The sequence below is a fragment of the Mirounga angustirostris genome, unplaced genomic scaffold, assembly GCF_029215605.1.
Source record: "Mirounga angustirostris isolate CCGP_5_RB_7025 unplaced genomic scaffold, mMirAng1.0.hap1 SCAF_16, whole genome shotgun sequence".
Classification (NCBI taxonomy): Eukaryota; Metazoa; Chordata; class Mammalia; order Carnivora; family Phocidae; genus Mirounga; species Mirounga angustirostris.
The window spans coordinates 52,387,068-52,402,603 of record NW_026991724.1 but is presented as its reverse complement, the minus strand read 5'-3'; the positions used below and the strand labels follow the sequence as shown (position 1 = coordinate 52,402,603).

The 15,536-nt window shown below is 54.2% G+C and overlaps 1 protein-coding gene across 3 annotated transcripts in view; it reads right to left on the bottom strand.

Annotated features, from left to right (window-relative positions):
• The window catches only part of GRIN2D (glutamate ionotropic receptor NMDA type subunit 2D), a 38,439-nt gene that overhangs the window by 12,946 nt on the left and 9,957 nt on the right, over window positions 1–15,536 (bottom strand). For all 3 annotated transcript variants that reach the window (XR_010408263.1, XM_064581538.1, XM_045891862.3), the window contains 8 exons: window positions 14,595–15,214; window positions 10,749–10,863; window positions 10,208–10,419; window positions 9,760–9,928; window positions 9,131–9,284; window positions 6,811–6,936; window positions 6,410–6,639; window positions 4,181–4,341 (listed from right to left, as the gene is read on the bottom strand). Coding sequence is in view for 2 of the 3 variants with exons in the window: in XM_064581538.1 (XP_064437608.1) it covers window positions 4,181–4,341; window positions 6,410–6,639; window positions 6,811–6,936; window positions 9,131–9,284; window positions 9,760–9,928; window positions 10,208–10,419; window positions 10,749–10,863; window positions 14,595–15,214 (1,787 nt within the window). In the remaining variant the exon portion in view is untranslated. The remainder of the gene's footprint in view (window positions 1–4,180; window positions 4,342–6,409; window positions 6,640–6,810; window positions 6,937–9,130; window positions 9,285–9,759; window positions 9,929–10,207; window positions 10,420–10,748; window positions 10,864–14,594; window positions 15,215–15,536) is intronic.

The window sequence follows — 15,536 nt, the reverse complement described above, 5'->3', positions numbered from 1 at the left end:
ATTATGCAAGTAAAACCGCTATAGAGAAGTTAAAAGACATTTGGGGGAAGGGAAACTGTTCAAGGGGCTTGGGAATATGAAGGCGAAGGGTGCCGGGCACAAAGAAAAGGGGTGTCCTCCAAATGGGGTAGCCCAGGGGAGGGGGCGAAGGGGTCCACCAGGCTTCGCAGCTGAAGGAGGCCAGTGGAGGAAGGGTGGTCTGCAAAGAAGCGCAAGACTTTGTTTGCCCACCTGTCCGCATAGGTTCATCTTTGAGAACCCCCGCGCGGAGCAGGGGCGTGGCAACCCAGAAGCCACGTGACCAGGCCCCGCCCCACCCGCCGCTGATTGGCCCGAGCATGACACCTGACTCCGCGCTGGACCAACTGGATTCTCAATAGCGGGGATGTGAAATTGAACCGAGGCATGCAGGTGCTCACCCTGGACCCTGGAGGTGAAAGGCGGCGCGGAAACTGGGGGCCATACGGCAACCGTGGCTGCAGCTGAAGCCAAGATAATGTGCAGACAGCCAGTGGCCCCTGAGAGGAAGAGATAGAGAAGCAAGGGAGGAACCTTGGCTCCTGATGTTTCATTTCCCAGAGCCGCTTTGTAACCCGGTGCGATTGCGGACGCCGTATTATGAAGGCAAAAATTAAGGCTCAGAAGCTCGATTCACTGGCCCAGGGCCCACAGCAAGTAAGGGGTAGCTCCCATTCCAATCTGGTTTTAAAATCGGTGCTGTTAAACACCCCCAGGATACTGCTGAGAACTCCCAAGACATGGGGGACACCAGCACCCCCACATTATATGGGAAGATATGGACAAACGGCCTCTAGAGAAAAGAATGGATGGATGGATGGATGGATGGATGAATGGATGGATGGATGGATGGATGGACAGACAATTTAAAAACCAGTGTTTCCTATTCTGTGCTGTGTCCTAGCACCTCTGCCCGGGATTCTCCAAACTCAGTACCCATCTTAGACCTCTGGCAAGGGAGTGCTACTCTGGACCCCATGCTCTTGAGGACTCTCCCCACTCCACCCCCCATTCCCAGGGGAATCCCTGGGGCCAAGGAGTTGTGCCCACCCAGAATCCACACCTCCGCTGGATATTATGCTCTGGGAACCTGGGGTTGGTAGAATAATGGCCCCCCAAAGATATCCACACCCTGGGCCTGGGTGGCTTAGTCGGTTGGGTATCTGCCTTCGGCTCAGGTCATGATCCCGGGGTCCTGGGATTGAGCCCCATGTTAGGCTCCCTGTTCAGTGGAGAGTCTGCTTCTCCCTCTCCCTCTGCCCCTCCCTCCCTTCATGCTTGCGCTCGCTCTCTCTCAGATAAATAGATTTAAAAATACGTATTTTTAAAAAAGATACCCACACCCTAATACCTGGAACTTGCGAATATGTTATCTTACACTGGAAAAGAGACTTTGCAGATGTGAATAAATGAAGGATCTTGGGATGGGGGGATTAGCCTGGATTATACGGGTGGACCCAATGTCATCATAAGGTCCTTTCAAGAGGAAGGGGGTAGGGTCAGTCAGAGAAGAAGCTATGACAATTCTAGCAGAGTTTGAAGGATCTAGGGCCACGAGCCAAGGAATGCGGGCAGCCTTGAGAAGCTGCAAGAGGCAAGGAAACAGATTCAGATGGGAGGACAAGGAGTCAGCTGTTCTCCTGGAAGGCAGAATTCTGAACTTGAACTTGTTTAGCCTTTCTGTTTGTTAAGGTCTATTTGTCAAGGCAGGAGGACCCAACATAATGAATGGTCGGCTTGCATGATCGATGAAGTTTCAGTAGTTCGACATAAGGTATGCGAGCCTCCGTGTGTACTCTTCTGCAAACGTTAGCAATCAGGCTGCCCCAAGTCTCAGCCGAAAAAGAAAAGCCTGTTACCCAAAATGCCTCCAGTTCACGGTGCTTCAATGGGGAGGGTAGAAGAGAAAGGGGCAGTTCTCTGCAGGGGGTGAAGTGGGGCAGAGAGAAAGAAGAGGTGACTAATGAGAAGGGGCTTTAGTCCTCAGTGTCCGAAACGAGAGGCTTGCGGGGAAAGAAGGCACAGAGAGGATACAGGGAGAGACAGAGATGAGAGACCTTGTGAGCCCCAGGAGTCGAGAGAGAGGAAGTAGAGCCCCAGAGAAAGAAAAGAGACAAGAGAGAGGCTGCCCGGTGGCACAGTTGCAAACTGCACAAGGGCAGGACTCTGACGGATGGCTTGGCTGGCACAATCTCCATTTGCAACCTCCCCCTCTGCCATTGTCTACAACAGAGCCTGGAAGGCTAACACACTCAATTTCCCAGCTTCCTTTGCAACTGGGAGTGACCATCCGACACACACTGTGAAATAGCCAGAAGTTCCTCAGAAAGGCATATTTTCCCCAATAAAAAGGCAAGGCCTTGCCAGGAGGAAATCCTCCACTTTTCACTCTTCCTCCTCCTTCTTGCCTGGAACCAAGATATGCAGCACGGCGGGGAAGCAGCCATCTTGTGACCATGAGGCAGTCACAATGATCAAGAAGGTCTAGGCACCAAGGTCAACAGAACAAATACATGGAAAGAGTTTGGATCGTTGATGGTATCTTTGAGCTATCGTGCCAGCCTTGGACTTCTTACTGAGAGAGAAAACGAAACCTCTGTCTGTTTAAGTACTCCTAAGGATCCAGGCGACTTACCTCTTTTATTGACTATTGGTATCCAGTGCAGGAACTGGGCCTGGCACAGAGTTTGCTGCTCTTTAAAACATTTAAAAATGAATGAATGACGTTCATGTTCCCACAAAGCCTAGATTTCTTTTCTGCTACTGGTTCTGAGAGCCTCCCCTGCATCGCAATGCTTACCCAACCATCTTCCCTACAGCTGGTCGATTGGGCTTCTTTTCTTGCAGCTCAACAATTCCAATCAAGACAGAAGGGTAAAAAGGAGTGGCTACTTGAGGGGTGAGCTACTTGGGGAAGGTGATCCAGAGGACGTGATAGCCTCCACACTAATTCCTGTCCATCCATTCTCCACTTGTCAGCCAGATGGGGCATTTGCAAACAGAAATCAGATCACACCCCTCCCCTACTTAGAATCTCCCCTCCTCCTGGCTTCTTGCTGCCCTTCGAAAAAAACCCAACCCTGACCTCAGCCTCAGGGTTCACACCCGTGTCCTGCTCTCATCCCTCTAACGTCAGCTCTCTGCCATCCAGCCACATTGGCCTTCTTGCTGTTCCTCCAATAATCCAAGACCACTCCCACCTCAGGCCATTTGCACACCCTATTTCCTCTGCCTGCAAAGCTCTACCTCCACATGTCCACCTGGCTAGCCCTCACCTCCCTCAGGGCTCTGCTCCACTCACCTCCTCCAAGAGGCCCGCCCTGAACACCTTGGTGAATATATCCCAGTTCAGTCATGCCCTGGCTCACCATCACTTTCTGGATCATGCCAATTCTTCCATTTGTCCGTTTCTTATAAATGTCCCACCTCTGGACCCTAAGCTCCCTTGAAAGCAGGGACTCTGGTCTGTTTCTTCACTGCCTGGCATAGACTAGGCGCCAAGAAAATAAATGCGTGTTGAATGAAGAAATCAAGGAGGGACAGGGAGAAAGTTACTGTGCTCAGCTTTGTTGTAACCTTGGTCTTGTACTTTGGAGCCTGAACTTAACTTTACCCCCATGATTTGGGAAACTGAAGTTAAAAAGCAAAACAAACAACCTAATCCAAGTATCCATTCCAGTGAGTTCAGATCTAATGATCATAATGAAAATAATAATATAGCAGTAAACACCCACAGCGAGCGAGCACCATTACTACCAAATAATAAACGAACCAATAATAAGAGCTATAATAATCCTCATAACAACCTTATGAGGCAGGTCCTTTTGCTATCCCCATTTTACAAAGGAGGAAACAAAGGCTCAGAGTGGTTGAGTAACTTGCCCAAGGTCACCAAGCCACGAAGAGACAGAGCCAGGGTTTGAACCCCAGCAGGCCAGCTCCGGAATCTGTAACTCCTAGATCTCTGAAGACACATCACAAGGACCCTGGTTCTGGAAGGGGGAGTTCACTCCCACCTTCAATGATCTACGTATGTCCTCCAAGCCGACCCACCCCTAGCTGACCTCTGAGGCTGATGAGTGGCCCCTGGCCCCTCACTCTCTCCCGGCATCCTCAGGGCCCCCGGCAGCCCCCCCACCCCCCAGCCCGAGTCTGCGCTGACCCTGCCTTGAGCTGAGTGAGCGCTTCCTCTACGCGGGGCTGGTTGTACCGCACCATATAGCTGTGCATGTCGGGGTAGTTGCTGCGGATGTTCTTCTCCGTGGACCCGTTGGGCACCGTCCCAAACTTCAGGGGCGGGTACTGCTCCTGGGGCCGCTGGAACTGGGGCAGAATGGGAAGTTATTAGGGCGCCCCCCTGGGGCCATCTGGGTCAAGAATAGCCTTGACCCAGATGCTCTGTTCTGGGGGACACCTGTCAACTGGCAGGCACCCCAGCCCAGAAATGCTTCTCCAACGTGCTCACCGTGACCCTTTTCTGCTCCCACCCAGCAGATCCATCTGCAGACAGCCACACGTATGCATGCAGACATGTACACACATATATATGTATACACAGTCAGGAGTAATATTGAAATATTTAACACCCGGCATGGCCTGATCATGGTCCAATCTGAAAAGACACTGGCTACAGAGTTCATTGGAGAAGGGTCGCAGATGCCTCTGATGGGCCAGGCATTAACCCTTAACTTGCTGGATCACGGGAAGTCCCAGGGGCAGGGGTTGGCACGGTGGGGGCTGGAGGCAATTGCTAATTACCAATCCATTCAGAAATAGTTCACTCTTCTTCTTCTTTTTTTTTTTTAAGACAGACACAGAGAGAACTCGTGCACGTGCAAGCCTGGGGGGGGGGGGGGTAGGGGCAGAGGGAAAGAGAGAATCCTAAACAGACTCCATGCTCAGCATAAGCCCAATGCGGGGCTTGATCTCACAACTCTGAGATCATGACCTGAGCTGAAATCAAGAGTCAGATGCCTAACTGACTGAGCCACCCAGGCGCCCCAAAAGTTTACTCTTTTAACAGCAGACATAGCCATACCAGTGTGGGCTGGCTCAATGTCAAGTGCGTATATGACTAAAACAAAGATGCAGACATATTTTCTATTCTATTCCATTAAAAAAAAAAAAATACTTGTCAGGATGCCTGAGTGGCTCAGTCGGTTAAACATCGGCCTTTGGCTCAGCTCATGATCCCAGGGTCCTGGGATCGAGTCCCGAACTGGGCTCCTTGCTCAGTGGGGAGCCTGCTTCTCCCTCTGCCCACCACTCCCCCTGTTTGTGTGTACTCTCTCTCTGACAAATAAATAAATAAATAAAATCTTTTTAAAAAAATGCTTGTTGCAATCCACTGAACTGACTTCTCAATCTTCTTTCTTTTTTTTAAGTTTTTTTTTTTGACAGAGAGACACAGCAGGAGAGGGAACACAAGCAGGGGGAGTGGGAGAGGGAGCAGCAGACTTCCCACGGAGCAGGGGGCCTGATGTGGGGCTTGATCCCAGGACCCTGGGATCATGACCTGAGCCGAAGGCAGACGCTTAACGACTGAGCCACCCAGGCACCCCTGATTTCTCAACCTTCTAATAGGTCATGATACCCAGTTAACCACTTTAGTCTCAAAGAGTGGTCTGCAAACCACCAGTCCCTGAACAAACTGTGGTCTGGATGAGGTAAGTATAGAAATTGAGAGAATAAGCACTTAGAGCAATTCTTTTAAAGATTTTTTTAAAATTTGTTTATTTTTAAAGTAAATTCTACACCCAGTGTGGGACTCGAACTTATGAGCCCGAGATCAAGAGTTGCATGTTCTACCGACTGAGCCAGCCAGGCGCTGCGCATTTATTTATTTATTTATTTATTTATTTATTTATTTATTTATTTATTTATTAAGATTTTATTTATTTATTTGACAGAGAGAGAGCACGAATAGGCAGAGAGGCAGGCAGAGGGAGAGGGAGAAGCAGACTCTCCACTGAGCAGGGAGTCCGACGTGGGGCTCGATCCCAGGACCCTGGGATCATGACCTGAGCCGAAGGCAGACGCTTAACGACTGAGCCACCCAGGCGCCCCTCATAATTCATTTCTATCGTATTTTACAAAAGCATTGATCTCCATTGGAGGAAGTTCAGAGATTGGCCCTTCATCCCACTTTGAGGGAAGCACTACACCAAGTGGGATATCCCATTTGGCAATACTGCCCCACCCCTCACCCCCAGGACGTTTGGGGTCACTCTCTTCTCCTGGGAATATTTAAACAGTTCATTGTGCAACATAACCTTTCTCTTCCAGAACATTCTATTCTACCATTTTGGAATTCTCTTCTGACCTCCCACGTACCAAATTCTGGCCTGACCTCCAGCCCCAGCCAGCTCCCCGTCTCCCCGAACACACACACCTTTCGATCGCTGAGCCCAGACACGGTGTCCACGTACTCCTCCTGGATCATGAAGGCGGCCAGGTTGGCTGTGTAGCTGGCGAGGAAGATGACGGCGAAGAAGGCCCACACCAGCACCATGATTTTGCTGGTGGTCCCCCGGGGGTTCTCCACGGGCACCGAGTTATTGAACACCAGGGCCCAGAGCAGCCAGATGGATTTCCCAATGGTGAAGGTTGAGCCACCAGGCCCTGCAGGGGGCCAGGAGGGGGACATGGACCCCAAATCCCTTCTACTCCATGAGAGAGCAGAAAGAACTACGATTCCCAGCAGCCCCCAATGCCTCTACCCCAGGGGCTGTTGGGAAATGTAGTTCTATCTGCGGTCCGGGTGCTCTGAGGTGATGGAGGAAGGGGACTCACGCTTGCCCGTGGCCAAGCTGCGGTTGTAGCCGACGGGACTGAGGTACTCGAAGATGAAAACGGTGACGGCGACCACAGTGAGGCACATGACGAACATCATCACCCACACGGCAGGGCTGTAGGGCTCTGGGGGCAAGGGGGTAGGAGGTCATGGCTCAGCCAAGCAAAGGACTACGGGGACCACAGACACGTGACCAAGGTGCAATCGCAGCCTGGGCCTTGTCCTACTCTGTCCCCTTCCCAGGCTCCCCATTGCGGGGACAGCCTCATTGCCCACCCAGACCCCTGGGAGACAGTCTCTCTCAAAAAGAGCCAACTCAACCATTTCTGTGGTTTCAGTCACCAGATATATCCTAAATGTTTCCTGAGCCCTGGGAGACAGTCTCTCTCAAAAAGAGCCAACTCAACCATTTCTGTGGTTTCAGTCACCAGATATATCCTAAATGTTTCCTGAGCCCCAGACCCGAGTCTCCCCCTGGCAGCTCACCATGTTCCACACTGAGGCCAGCACTGACGCCCAGGCTCCCCATCCTGGGAGCCCCACCTTCCATCCAGTCACAGCCCACCCCCCATCTGTAGCCTCGCCCCCTCCTTCCCGCCCTCCCCCTCACCAGCCACAGCCTGTCCCCCCCTCCCTGGCCTGATCACTCTCTCAAGAACGCACTGCTTTAACAGGCCAACTGACAGTTTCAGAGTGAGCCTCACCCTCTCTGCCTTGTCTCCACCGCTCCCCTGCCAGGGGCACCACCCTGACCTATCGACCAGACACGCTCCCATCCATGTGTCTCCTCCTCACACTGCCGCTGGGAGTTCACTGACAATAAACCCAAACCACCACTTCCTTGAGATTCCTACCAGGTGATCTGCCCTCCCTGGGCCAAGCGCAAGCGGTCACAGCAGGGTCACCGCCCCAGACTGTCACTGCGGCATCTGGGGACAGTCCTGTTGCCTCTGCTGGGCAACATGGTGGGGCATAAATATGACCTTGTCACTTCCCTGCTGAAGGCAGGGGCCCCATGTGGCACATCTCAGGGTGCCCTGCAGAGACCTTGGTGCCACAGAGATGCTCTCAGCAAAATATACAGAAACCAAACGCAAAGGAAGAGATGTCCCTTCTCCCAGCCTCCCACTCCCAGGAGCTTTGCCCAGACTTCAGAGAGCAAGAGGGAACTGACGTGAACGGCTGCCCTTGGCCTGATGTGCACTTTTCCTTCTCTTGTCACCAAGTTCAGTGAGATCCCTACCCGATCCAGCTCATGGCCACCAACCCAATGGGGGCCAGCTTCCTAACCACACCCCCAACCCTGGTTACTCGCCTCACCCTTCCTATCCCACACCCATCTTCCTATCCCACACCCATCTCCTCTCTGCACGGACCTCTGCCTTCTCATGGGCCTCCTGCCCCCACTGTCTCCGGTGGGATATTTTTAAAAGCCTAGATCTGATCATATATCCCCTCCCCCACCATCTACAGCTAAAACCTTGGCCACTGCCATAAGAGTAAAACCCAACTTTCCTACCAGAGCCACCAAGGCCCTGCATCTCCCCCGCCCCCCGATGCTCCCACCCCCCAATTCTCTCTCAGCCCTTGTTTCTCACACCCTCATGATCACTCACTGCCCCCTCCAGCCACACAGACTTCCGGCCATTTCCCAAATACTCCACACACATTCCTGCCTTGGGGTCTTTGCCCTTGCTGTTCCCTCTGCCTGGAATGGTTCTCAGGCCCAATCTCCAAAGGGGCCTTCCTGCCCTCTCCTGGCAGCACCAATCCCATTCCTCTCCACCTCCCACCCTGGCTTAATTTCTCATACTATTCATCACCACCTGAAATGATCTTGTCCATGTATCGCCTTAAGAGATTATTTTCTGTCTTCCCCACAAGGCCAAGAGCTCTTAGAGGACAGGGGCTTGTGTGCGGGGCCCAGAGCCTGGCACATGATAGATGCTCAGTAAACACTGAGAAGTGAGTGGAGCACTTACCATGTTCTACTACCATGCTAATCTCTTTTCCTCATCTCATATATAGGGGAAGACTTGGGGTTTGTGGGGCCTGAGGCTTATACAATGTGGAGGGTTGTCTTTAAGAAAAAAAGAACACAAAATTATGAATACAAGAATACAAGGTACAGGGCCTTGAAGAGAATGTGCGAGAGAAGGTTCCTGAAGCTCAGTTTCCTTGGCCTCATGGCAAAATGGCTTCTCCCATTTTACAGATTGGGAAACCTAAGGTGAGAAGTGATGCCACCTCACCAGTCACACCACGGGGACAGGCAATGCCAGGATGGGAAGTGTTGCCGTCCCGGGGGCCCGGGCTCACCGAGGAAGGCCGAGGGGGACACGGTGCCATTGCTGCGCGCCACCATGACGCTGATGCCCGTCTCCACGAAGGGCACAGAAAAGTCCACGATCTCGGACCGCTCCTCGTTGATGGTGAGGGAGCCGATGGCCATGTCCGCGCGCTGGTAGAACACCTGGGGTGAGGGCAAGAGGGGGTGAAGGAACCTGGCTGGCTCAAGCGCATAGAGGAGGATGGTGGGCAAGACCTGCCCCAGGAGACCAGTGACAGGGTGAGAGAGGCTAGGAGGGTGGCGGGGTGGCGGAGGGGGACGCAGAGTGGGGCAGGAAAGGAGGAGGTGAGAGGCGGGGAGCAGGGGTTGGAAGAGGTCGCCCCAGGCCCGGTCATGCTCCCAGAACAAGCTCTCTGGATTTGGGCTCCGTTCTCTCGGCCCCGCCCCCTTCCTTTAGGAGGGCCACCTCCCGGCCCCGCCCCCTCCACTCCACAGGTCCCTCCTTGTGGCCCCGCCCCTCAGCCAAGGCAGGTCTTGGGGTGGCCCCGCCCCCTCAGAGCCCGGGCTCCATCTCCTTTTGGCCACGCCCCTCCAGCCCGAGAGCTCCGGCGCCGTGGCCCCGCCCCAGCCCGCCTCCTCCCATCCGGGGTCGCCCCACCTCGCCGATCATGCCGTTCCAGACGCCGTCGATCTTCTTTCCGTGCTTGCCGTTGGTGACCAGGTAGAGGTCGTAGCTGAAGCCGATGGTCTGCGCCAGCCGCTTCAGAATGTCGATGCAGAAGCCCTTGCAGCACCGCTTTTCCGGGCGGGGGGCGTCCGGAGGAGGGCTGCGGGGAGCGAGCAGGCTTGGGGATGCTGGGGACCCCCCCCCCCACTTCAGACTCTCCCATGAGATGAAGGTATGGAGGGAGAGACAAGAAGCAGCTAAAACTATGGTTAGCGCTTTCTGGGGAAACTGAGGCTCAAAGGAGTTCCGTGACTTGTCCAAGGTGACTAAACTGGAGGGCTCTGTGGGTTCTGAGTTCCAAGGAAGGAGGGGCCGGGGGCCAGGACTGCTAGGCTTCAGGGGGTTGGGAAGCCGGAGCTCCTGGAGCCGGGGCTGTCACCTGTGGGTGCGGTTGAGCTGGCTCCGGCAAGGCACGGAGTCTCGGATGCAAGTGCCGCTGATGGGGTCGGCGGGCTCCACAATGACAAAGGGCCTCTCCTCCAGCGTGGCCACAGTGAGGTGCTGCGTGTCATCCACTGGCTGCAGGAAGCGGCCGTAGCGGGACCACAGCGGGTACTTTAGGCGGAGAGTCTGCTGCTCCCAGCTGCCCACCTTGGCCAAGAGAAGGGGATTCAGGCTCCGGGGCGGGGACTTTGCAGGATGTCCTGGCCATTGTGGCCCTCCTTCCTCAGAACCCCGAACTCCCAGCTCCTTCTCCCTTAGATCCAGGAGTCTAGGCCCCATTTTCCCCCTCCCCTTAGAACCCACGGGTCTGGGCTCCCACTTATTTCTCCCAGGACCTAGAAGCCTGGGCTCCTTCCTCCCTCAGAGGCCAGAGTCCTCATCTGTCAGGACCTAGGTGTCTGGGTCCCCACACCCTCTCCCTCAGTACCTGGGACTCCAGGCCCTCTCGTGTGCCTGAGGTTGGGGCTGGGACTCACCACCTCCCAAGTCCTATCTCTGGTGAGGGAGATGACCACCAGAGAGGGGTTCACCAAGAAGCCATCCTCATTGAAGGAATAATCCCGGTTATCCCAGGTAATATTCATGAAGTACCTGCCCAGGAAGAAGGGAGGGGACATGTGGGTACCTGGACTGGACCTAAGTGGCTGAAGGCAGAGATAATCCCCTTTCTACTGACCAGCCCCGGCCCCTAGCTGGAATCTCTCCCCCAAGATCCTGAACACCCAAATATTCCTCTTCTTTGTTCAGCCACCTCTGCTCGCTACCCAGCACCTCCTGAACAGGGTCGTAGACCCTCAGCTTGAGTTTGAGGTCCTCTTAGAGACGCTGTATGTTCTGGCCCCATCTGCCTGTGCAGCCCCATCTCTGATCTCTTCCTCCCCTCAAACTCCTTCCACCCCAAGCCCTTTCTGTACCCCACCAACACTGAATGCAAAGTGTCCCCGAAACGTATCACGCGGTTTCCTATTTCTTGACCATTGTAGGTGCTGTGCTTTCTGCCTGGAAAATGCTTTTCTGTCCCTTCTCATCCTGATTGATTCTTATGTCTTCAAGATTCAGCTCAAGTGTCCCTTCCTCTGGGAAAAGCCCCAGAAGGTCTCTGGACTCCCAGATAATCTTCACGATGCAACGGGACATGTACCATGAATGCCTGTCCCCAGGCCCTGGTCACTGCACTGGACACTCAACTGCGATCCTCACCTCCTCACTCCCCCCCACCCCCGCCGCCACCGTCCGCAAGTTCCACCTTCCTGCCCCCAGGATCTCCATGTCATCCCTCCTCTCCATCTCCACAGACCCCCTGGACCCCAGCCCCAGCCTCTTGCCTGGTCCCCAACCTCCATTTTCTCTCCTCCAGTCTGTTCCACACTCCACCTCAGAGGCGTCTTTCTGTATGCAAAACTGACTCCACTCCTTTCCTGCTCACAACCCACCCATGGCTCCCCAGTGCTCCAGAACAAAGTCCAGCCTCTCAACCTGGTATTTGAGGCTCTTGTGGTCTGGCCCCATCTACCCCCACCCCCAGCCTCATCACCCCCAATCCCAATTCTCCTACCTTCATCCCCTCTGAGCTGTTGTGGTCCCAACCTGCCTGAGTTTTTCTCCCCTCTGGGCCTTTGCACGATGCTGTTCCCCCTGCCTGGAATACTCAGTATTTTTGGAGAACTCCTAACCGCTCTTAGAATCAAATCCAAACTCCTTAGCCTGGCCAAAATGCCCTACATGAGCTTGGGCCTACACGGGCCTCGCTTGCTTCTCCATAATACCCTGTCCCCCCGCCTTGCTCACTAAGCTCCAGTCACGGTGGCTTTGTTTCAGGCTCCCAAATAGGCAATTCCAGCCCGAGCGAGCGACTCTGCACCTGCTGTCCCCCCTCCCTTCTCCTCATTCAGATCTTCCAACAGTTGGCTCTTTTTCTTTGCCCATTTTTTTTCTCACCTCCAAATTTCACCTACTCCGAAAGAACTTTCCAGACGACCTCACCTAACCTCACACCCTGGGCATTTCTTATCACATTCTACCTGTTTTGATCACCTGCTGGTATTTCTTCTTCTTTATCTTGTTTGTTCACTGTTTGTCTCCCCTATGAGACTGTCGGCTCTATGAGAGCAGGGACCTTGTTCAACACCATGTACACTTGTGCCCAAAGCAGCGCTTGGCACATAGCAGACTCTCATAAAGACTCATTCAATAAATGAATGAATGAGCCATTCATCCGTCAGGTCTCAGCTCCGATGTCTCCTCCTCTTGGAGACCTCCCTGACCCCGTAGGCTGACCCGTGACTGAGTAGCCTAGTTTGGAAGGCTGATTGGGGCCAGTGAAATTCGTCTTTTGGGAAGACGTTGGCTGTGAGAATTGGGGGTGGTGGGGATGGGTGGAAGACAGGATGGGATGAAATTATGAGTATCAGCAGAGAGCAGAAATTCTGGTAAAGAGTGAGTGCTAAGAGAAGAATTGGACAGACTCGGAATGGCAGGACAGAGACGGGGGTGGGGAGAGTAAGAGGGAGACAATCAAAAAGAGATGAAAGAGTAGCTGGTCCCCAGGCTTGGCCTCAATTCCTGGCGTCTGGGTTTCTGTGCGTGTTTATCTTCCCAATAAACCCCCTTTTCCCTTAGGAAACTTGAATGAGACTCTGCTTCGGGCAACCAGAAACATCCTGGAGCAGACAGTACTCCTGCTGGTGCTCCCACAATGCCCGGGGCCACCTCCATGATTGCCAGCATCACACTGTGTTGTCATTATCCTGTCCCTGTCTGCCACCCCTACAGGACCCTGTGTTCTTTTAAGAGAAGTCCACGGTCTTATTCATCTCCGTGTTCCCAGCGCCCAGCATGAGTCCTAGTTCCTAGCGGGCGCTCAGTAAGTATTTATGAACGAGGGATGCTTTTTCTCACCCTCTTGTCCCCAGATCCTGTCCCCCAAGTCACCGGTTCTCAATTCCCCTCCCCTCGCTTTTCTTCTCCCCCGGTCACCTGTTTAAGCTCAGCTCGTCCTCATTTCGGGCTTAAAGGCCTCTCCCTCCACGGTTCCGTCCCCAAACTCATCAATTTCTTACTGCCAACGCTTCCTACGGTGGCGATGCTGTTTCCCACCAAACCCTGTTCGCTTCTAAAACACCTGAGCGTAAGCCGGGCACACACCTGGAATCCTCACCTCCCAGTCCTCGGTGCCGCTAGCCCAGGCCCCAAGCAGGTGAGACCTTCAGACTCTAACAATCGGTACAGCGCAAGCGCTAGCCAATCAGAATCGACGTCTAACCAATTTGCACGCGACGCGCCTGGAAACAACCAATAAGGCAGCCCTGGCCGCCCCACGCCATCCCCGCCGTCTCACCTGCCCCGAAGGAAATTGCTTGCTCCCCACTTTCTCTCTCTCCCGCTTTCTCAGACGTGCGGCCGACCCCGCTTCAACCGACCGCGCAAAGGTGTTGGAGCAACGAGGTGGGAGGGTCCTGGGTCCCTGACTGATCACGTGGAGCAACAGAGCCTCCTGAAGACTCATTTCTGGATTTTTTTTTTTGGAAGATTTTATTTTTAAGTGATCTGGGGGCGCCCTGGGTGGCTCAGTCGGTTAAGCGTCTGCATTCGGCTCAGGTCATGATCCCAGAGTCCTGGGATCGAGCTCCGCATCGGGCTCCTTGCTTGGTGGGGAGCCTGCTTCTCCCTCTGCCTGCCGCCCCCCGCCCCGCCCCGCTTGTGCTCTCTCTCTCCCTCTAATACATAAATAAAATCTTTTTTTTTTTTAAGTGATCTCTACACCCCCACGTGGGATACGAACTCACAACCCCGAGTTAGAGAGTTGCACGCTCCACAGACTGAGTCAGCCAGGGGCTCCTCATTTCCAGATTGTTAAGTGAGGAAGAACAACTTCTATCTCGTTCTGGCCGCGGAATTACTGGGTCATTTTGTTACTGAAATTCAGCTTATACTTTAGGGAATTTCATCATACCTGAGGTGCCATCGAGTATAGGGTGTATCTCTAGTTTTATGCACCGCAAAGAAAGAAAAAAGGGCTGCCGATTAAACCATGATAAGCCATCAATCGTACGGTATATCTTGATTTCTAAGACCTTAAACTGTGGGGAAAAATTCGTCTTAAAATCAGGAAGTATCGTAACACACTCACTGTGTCTTGGGTGCTTTTTCCCAATTACCTGATTTAACCCCAGGCAGGAGACCCAAGTATATCCATTTTACAGAAAAGTACACTGAGGCTCTGAGAGGGGACGTGACCCATTTGAGGCTGCTCAGTCAGTGAGCACCCCAGGCAGTCAGGCTCTGGAGCCTTCCCACAGCCCTCCTACACCAACCCCACTCACCTATGCAGACTCTCCCCTCTGTGGGTGCGGTTCTGGGCACGGCAGTCATGGCCGAGCTCGGGCAGGAAGCCATAGTCACGCAGCAGAGCCTGGGCACCTCTGGCCACGACAGCCACACCAGCGGCCACACGCCGGGCCAGGTCATCCCGCCAGCCAGCCGAGCGCACTGCAAACAGCCCGGCAGGCAGTGGGGCGCCTCCTGGCAGAAGAGGGGGCTCTCCAGGGGCGCCTGAGCCTCCGCCTCCAGCCAGCTGGGGTCCCACCATGAACCAGACGTAGCCAGGCCCCGTGAGGCCAGCCTCCTCAGCTGCCCGGAACACGGGCTCGGCTTCTTCCCGGGCACAGAAGAGCAGGCGGATCTGCGCGCTGACGCTGCGGAGCTGGGCACCCAGCACGGCCTCGCCTGCTCCAGGGTCCAGCGTCAGTGCCCCGCGGTGCTCCCAGCCCACCATGCTGCCATCAGTCAGCACCTCGATGTAGGACAGGAAGGCCCGGTGGCCGGGGGCACGCGTGGTCACCGCTACAAAGGATGTCCAGTCGTACTCCTCCAGCACCTCAAAGATGACCTGGAGCTGCTGCTCTGTGGAGGAGCCCAGCTGCAGGAAGGTGGAGCCCTTCTCCTGCGGGCGAGGAGGAGGATGTCAAGCCTCTGGATGTGGAGACCACGGCTCCCAGCAACCAGTAGGGGCCTTCAGTTCCCAGTGGTCAAGACAGATCTCATCTCCCAGCAACTGATGAGGGCATCCCAGCTCCCAGTGGCCACCAGTATGTCACGGCTCTCAATATGGCAACTGACTAGCTGTTCACCAAACCCCTCTCCTTTCCCTGCTGGTGCACAGAGCTAGGCCTGGGTTAGGTTTTGCCATGTGGCTGAGTTCTAGACTCATCCGGAAAAGCTCTCCCCCATGCACCTTACTCTCTTCCCTGTCTGAGAACAGATGC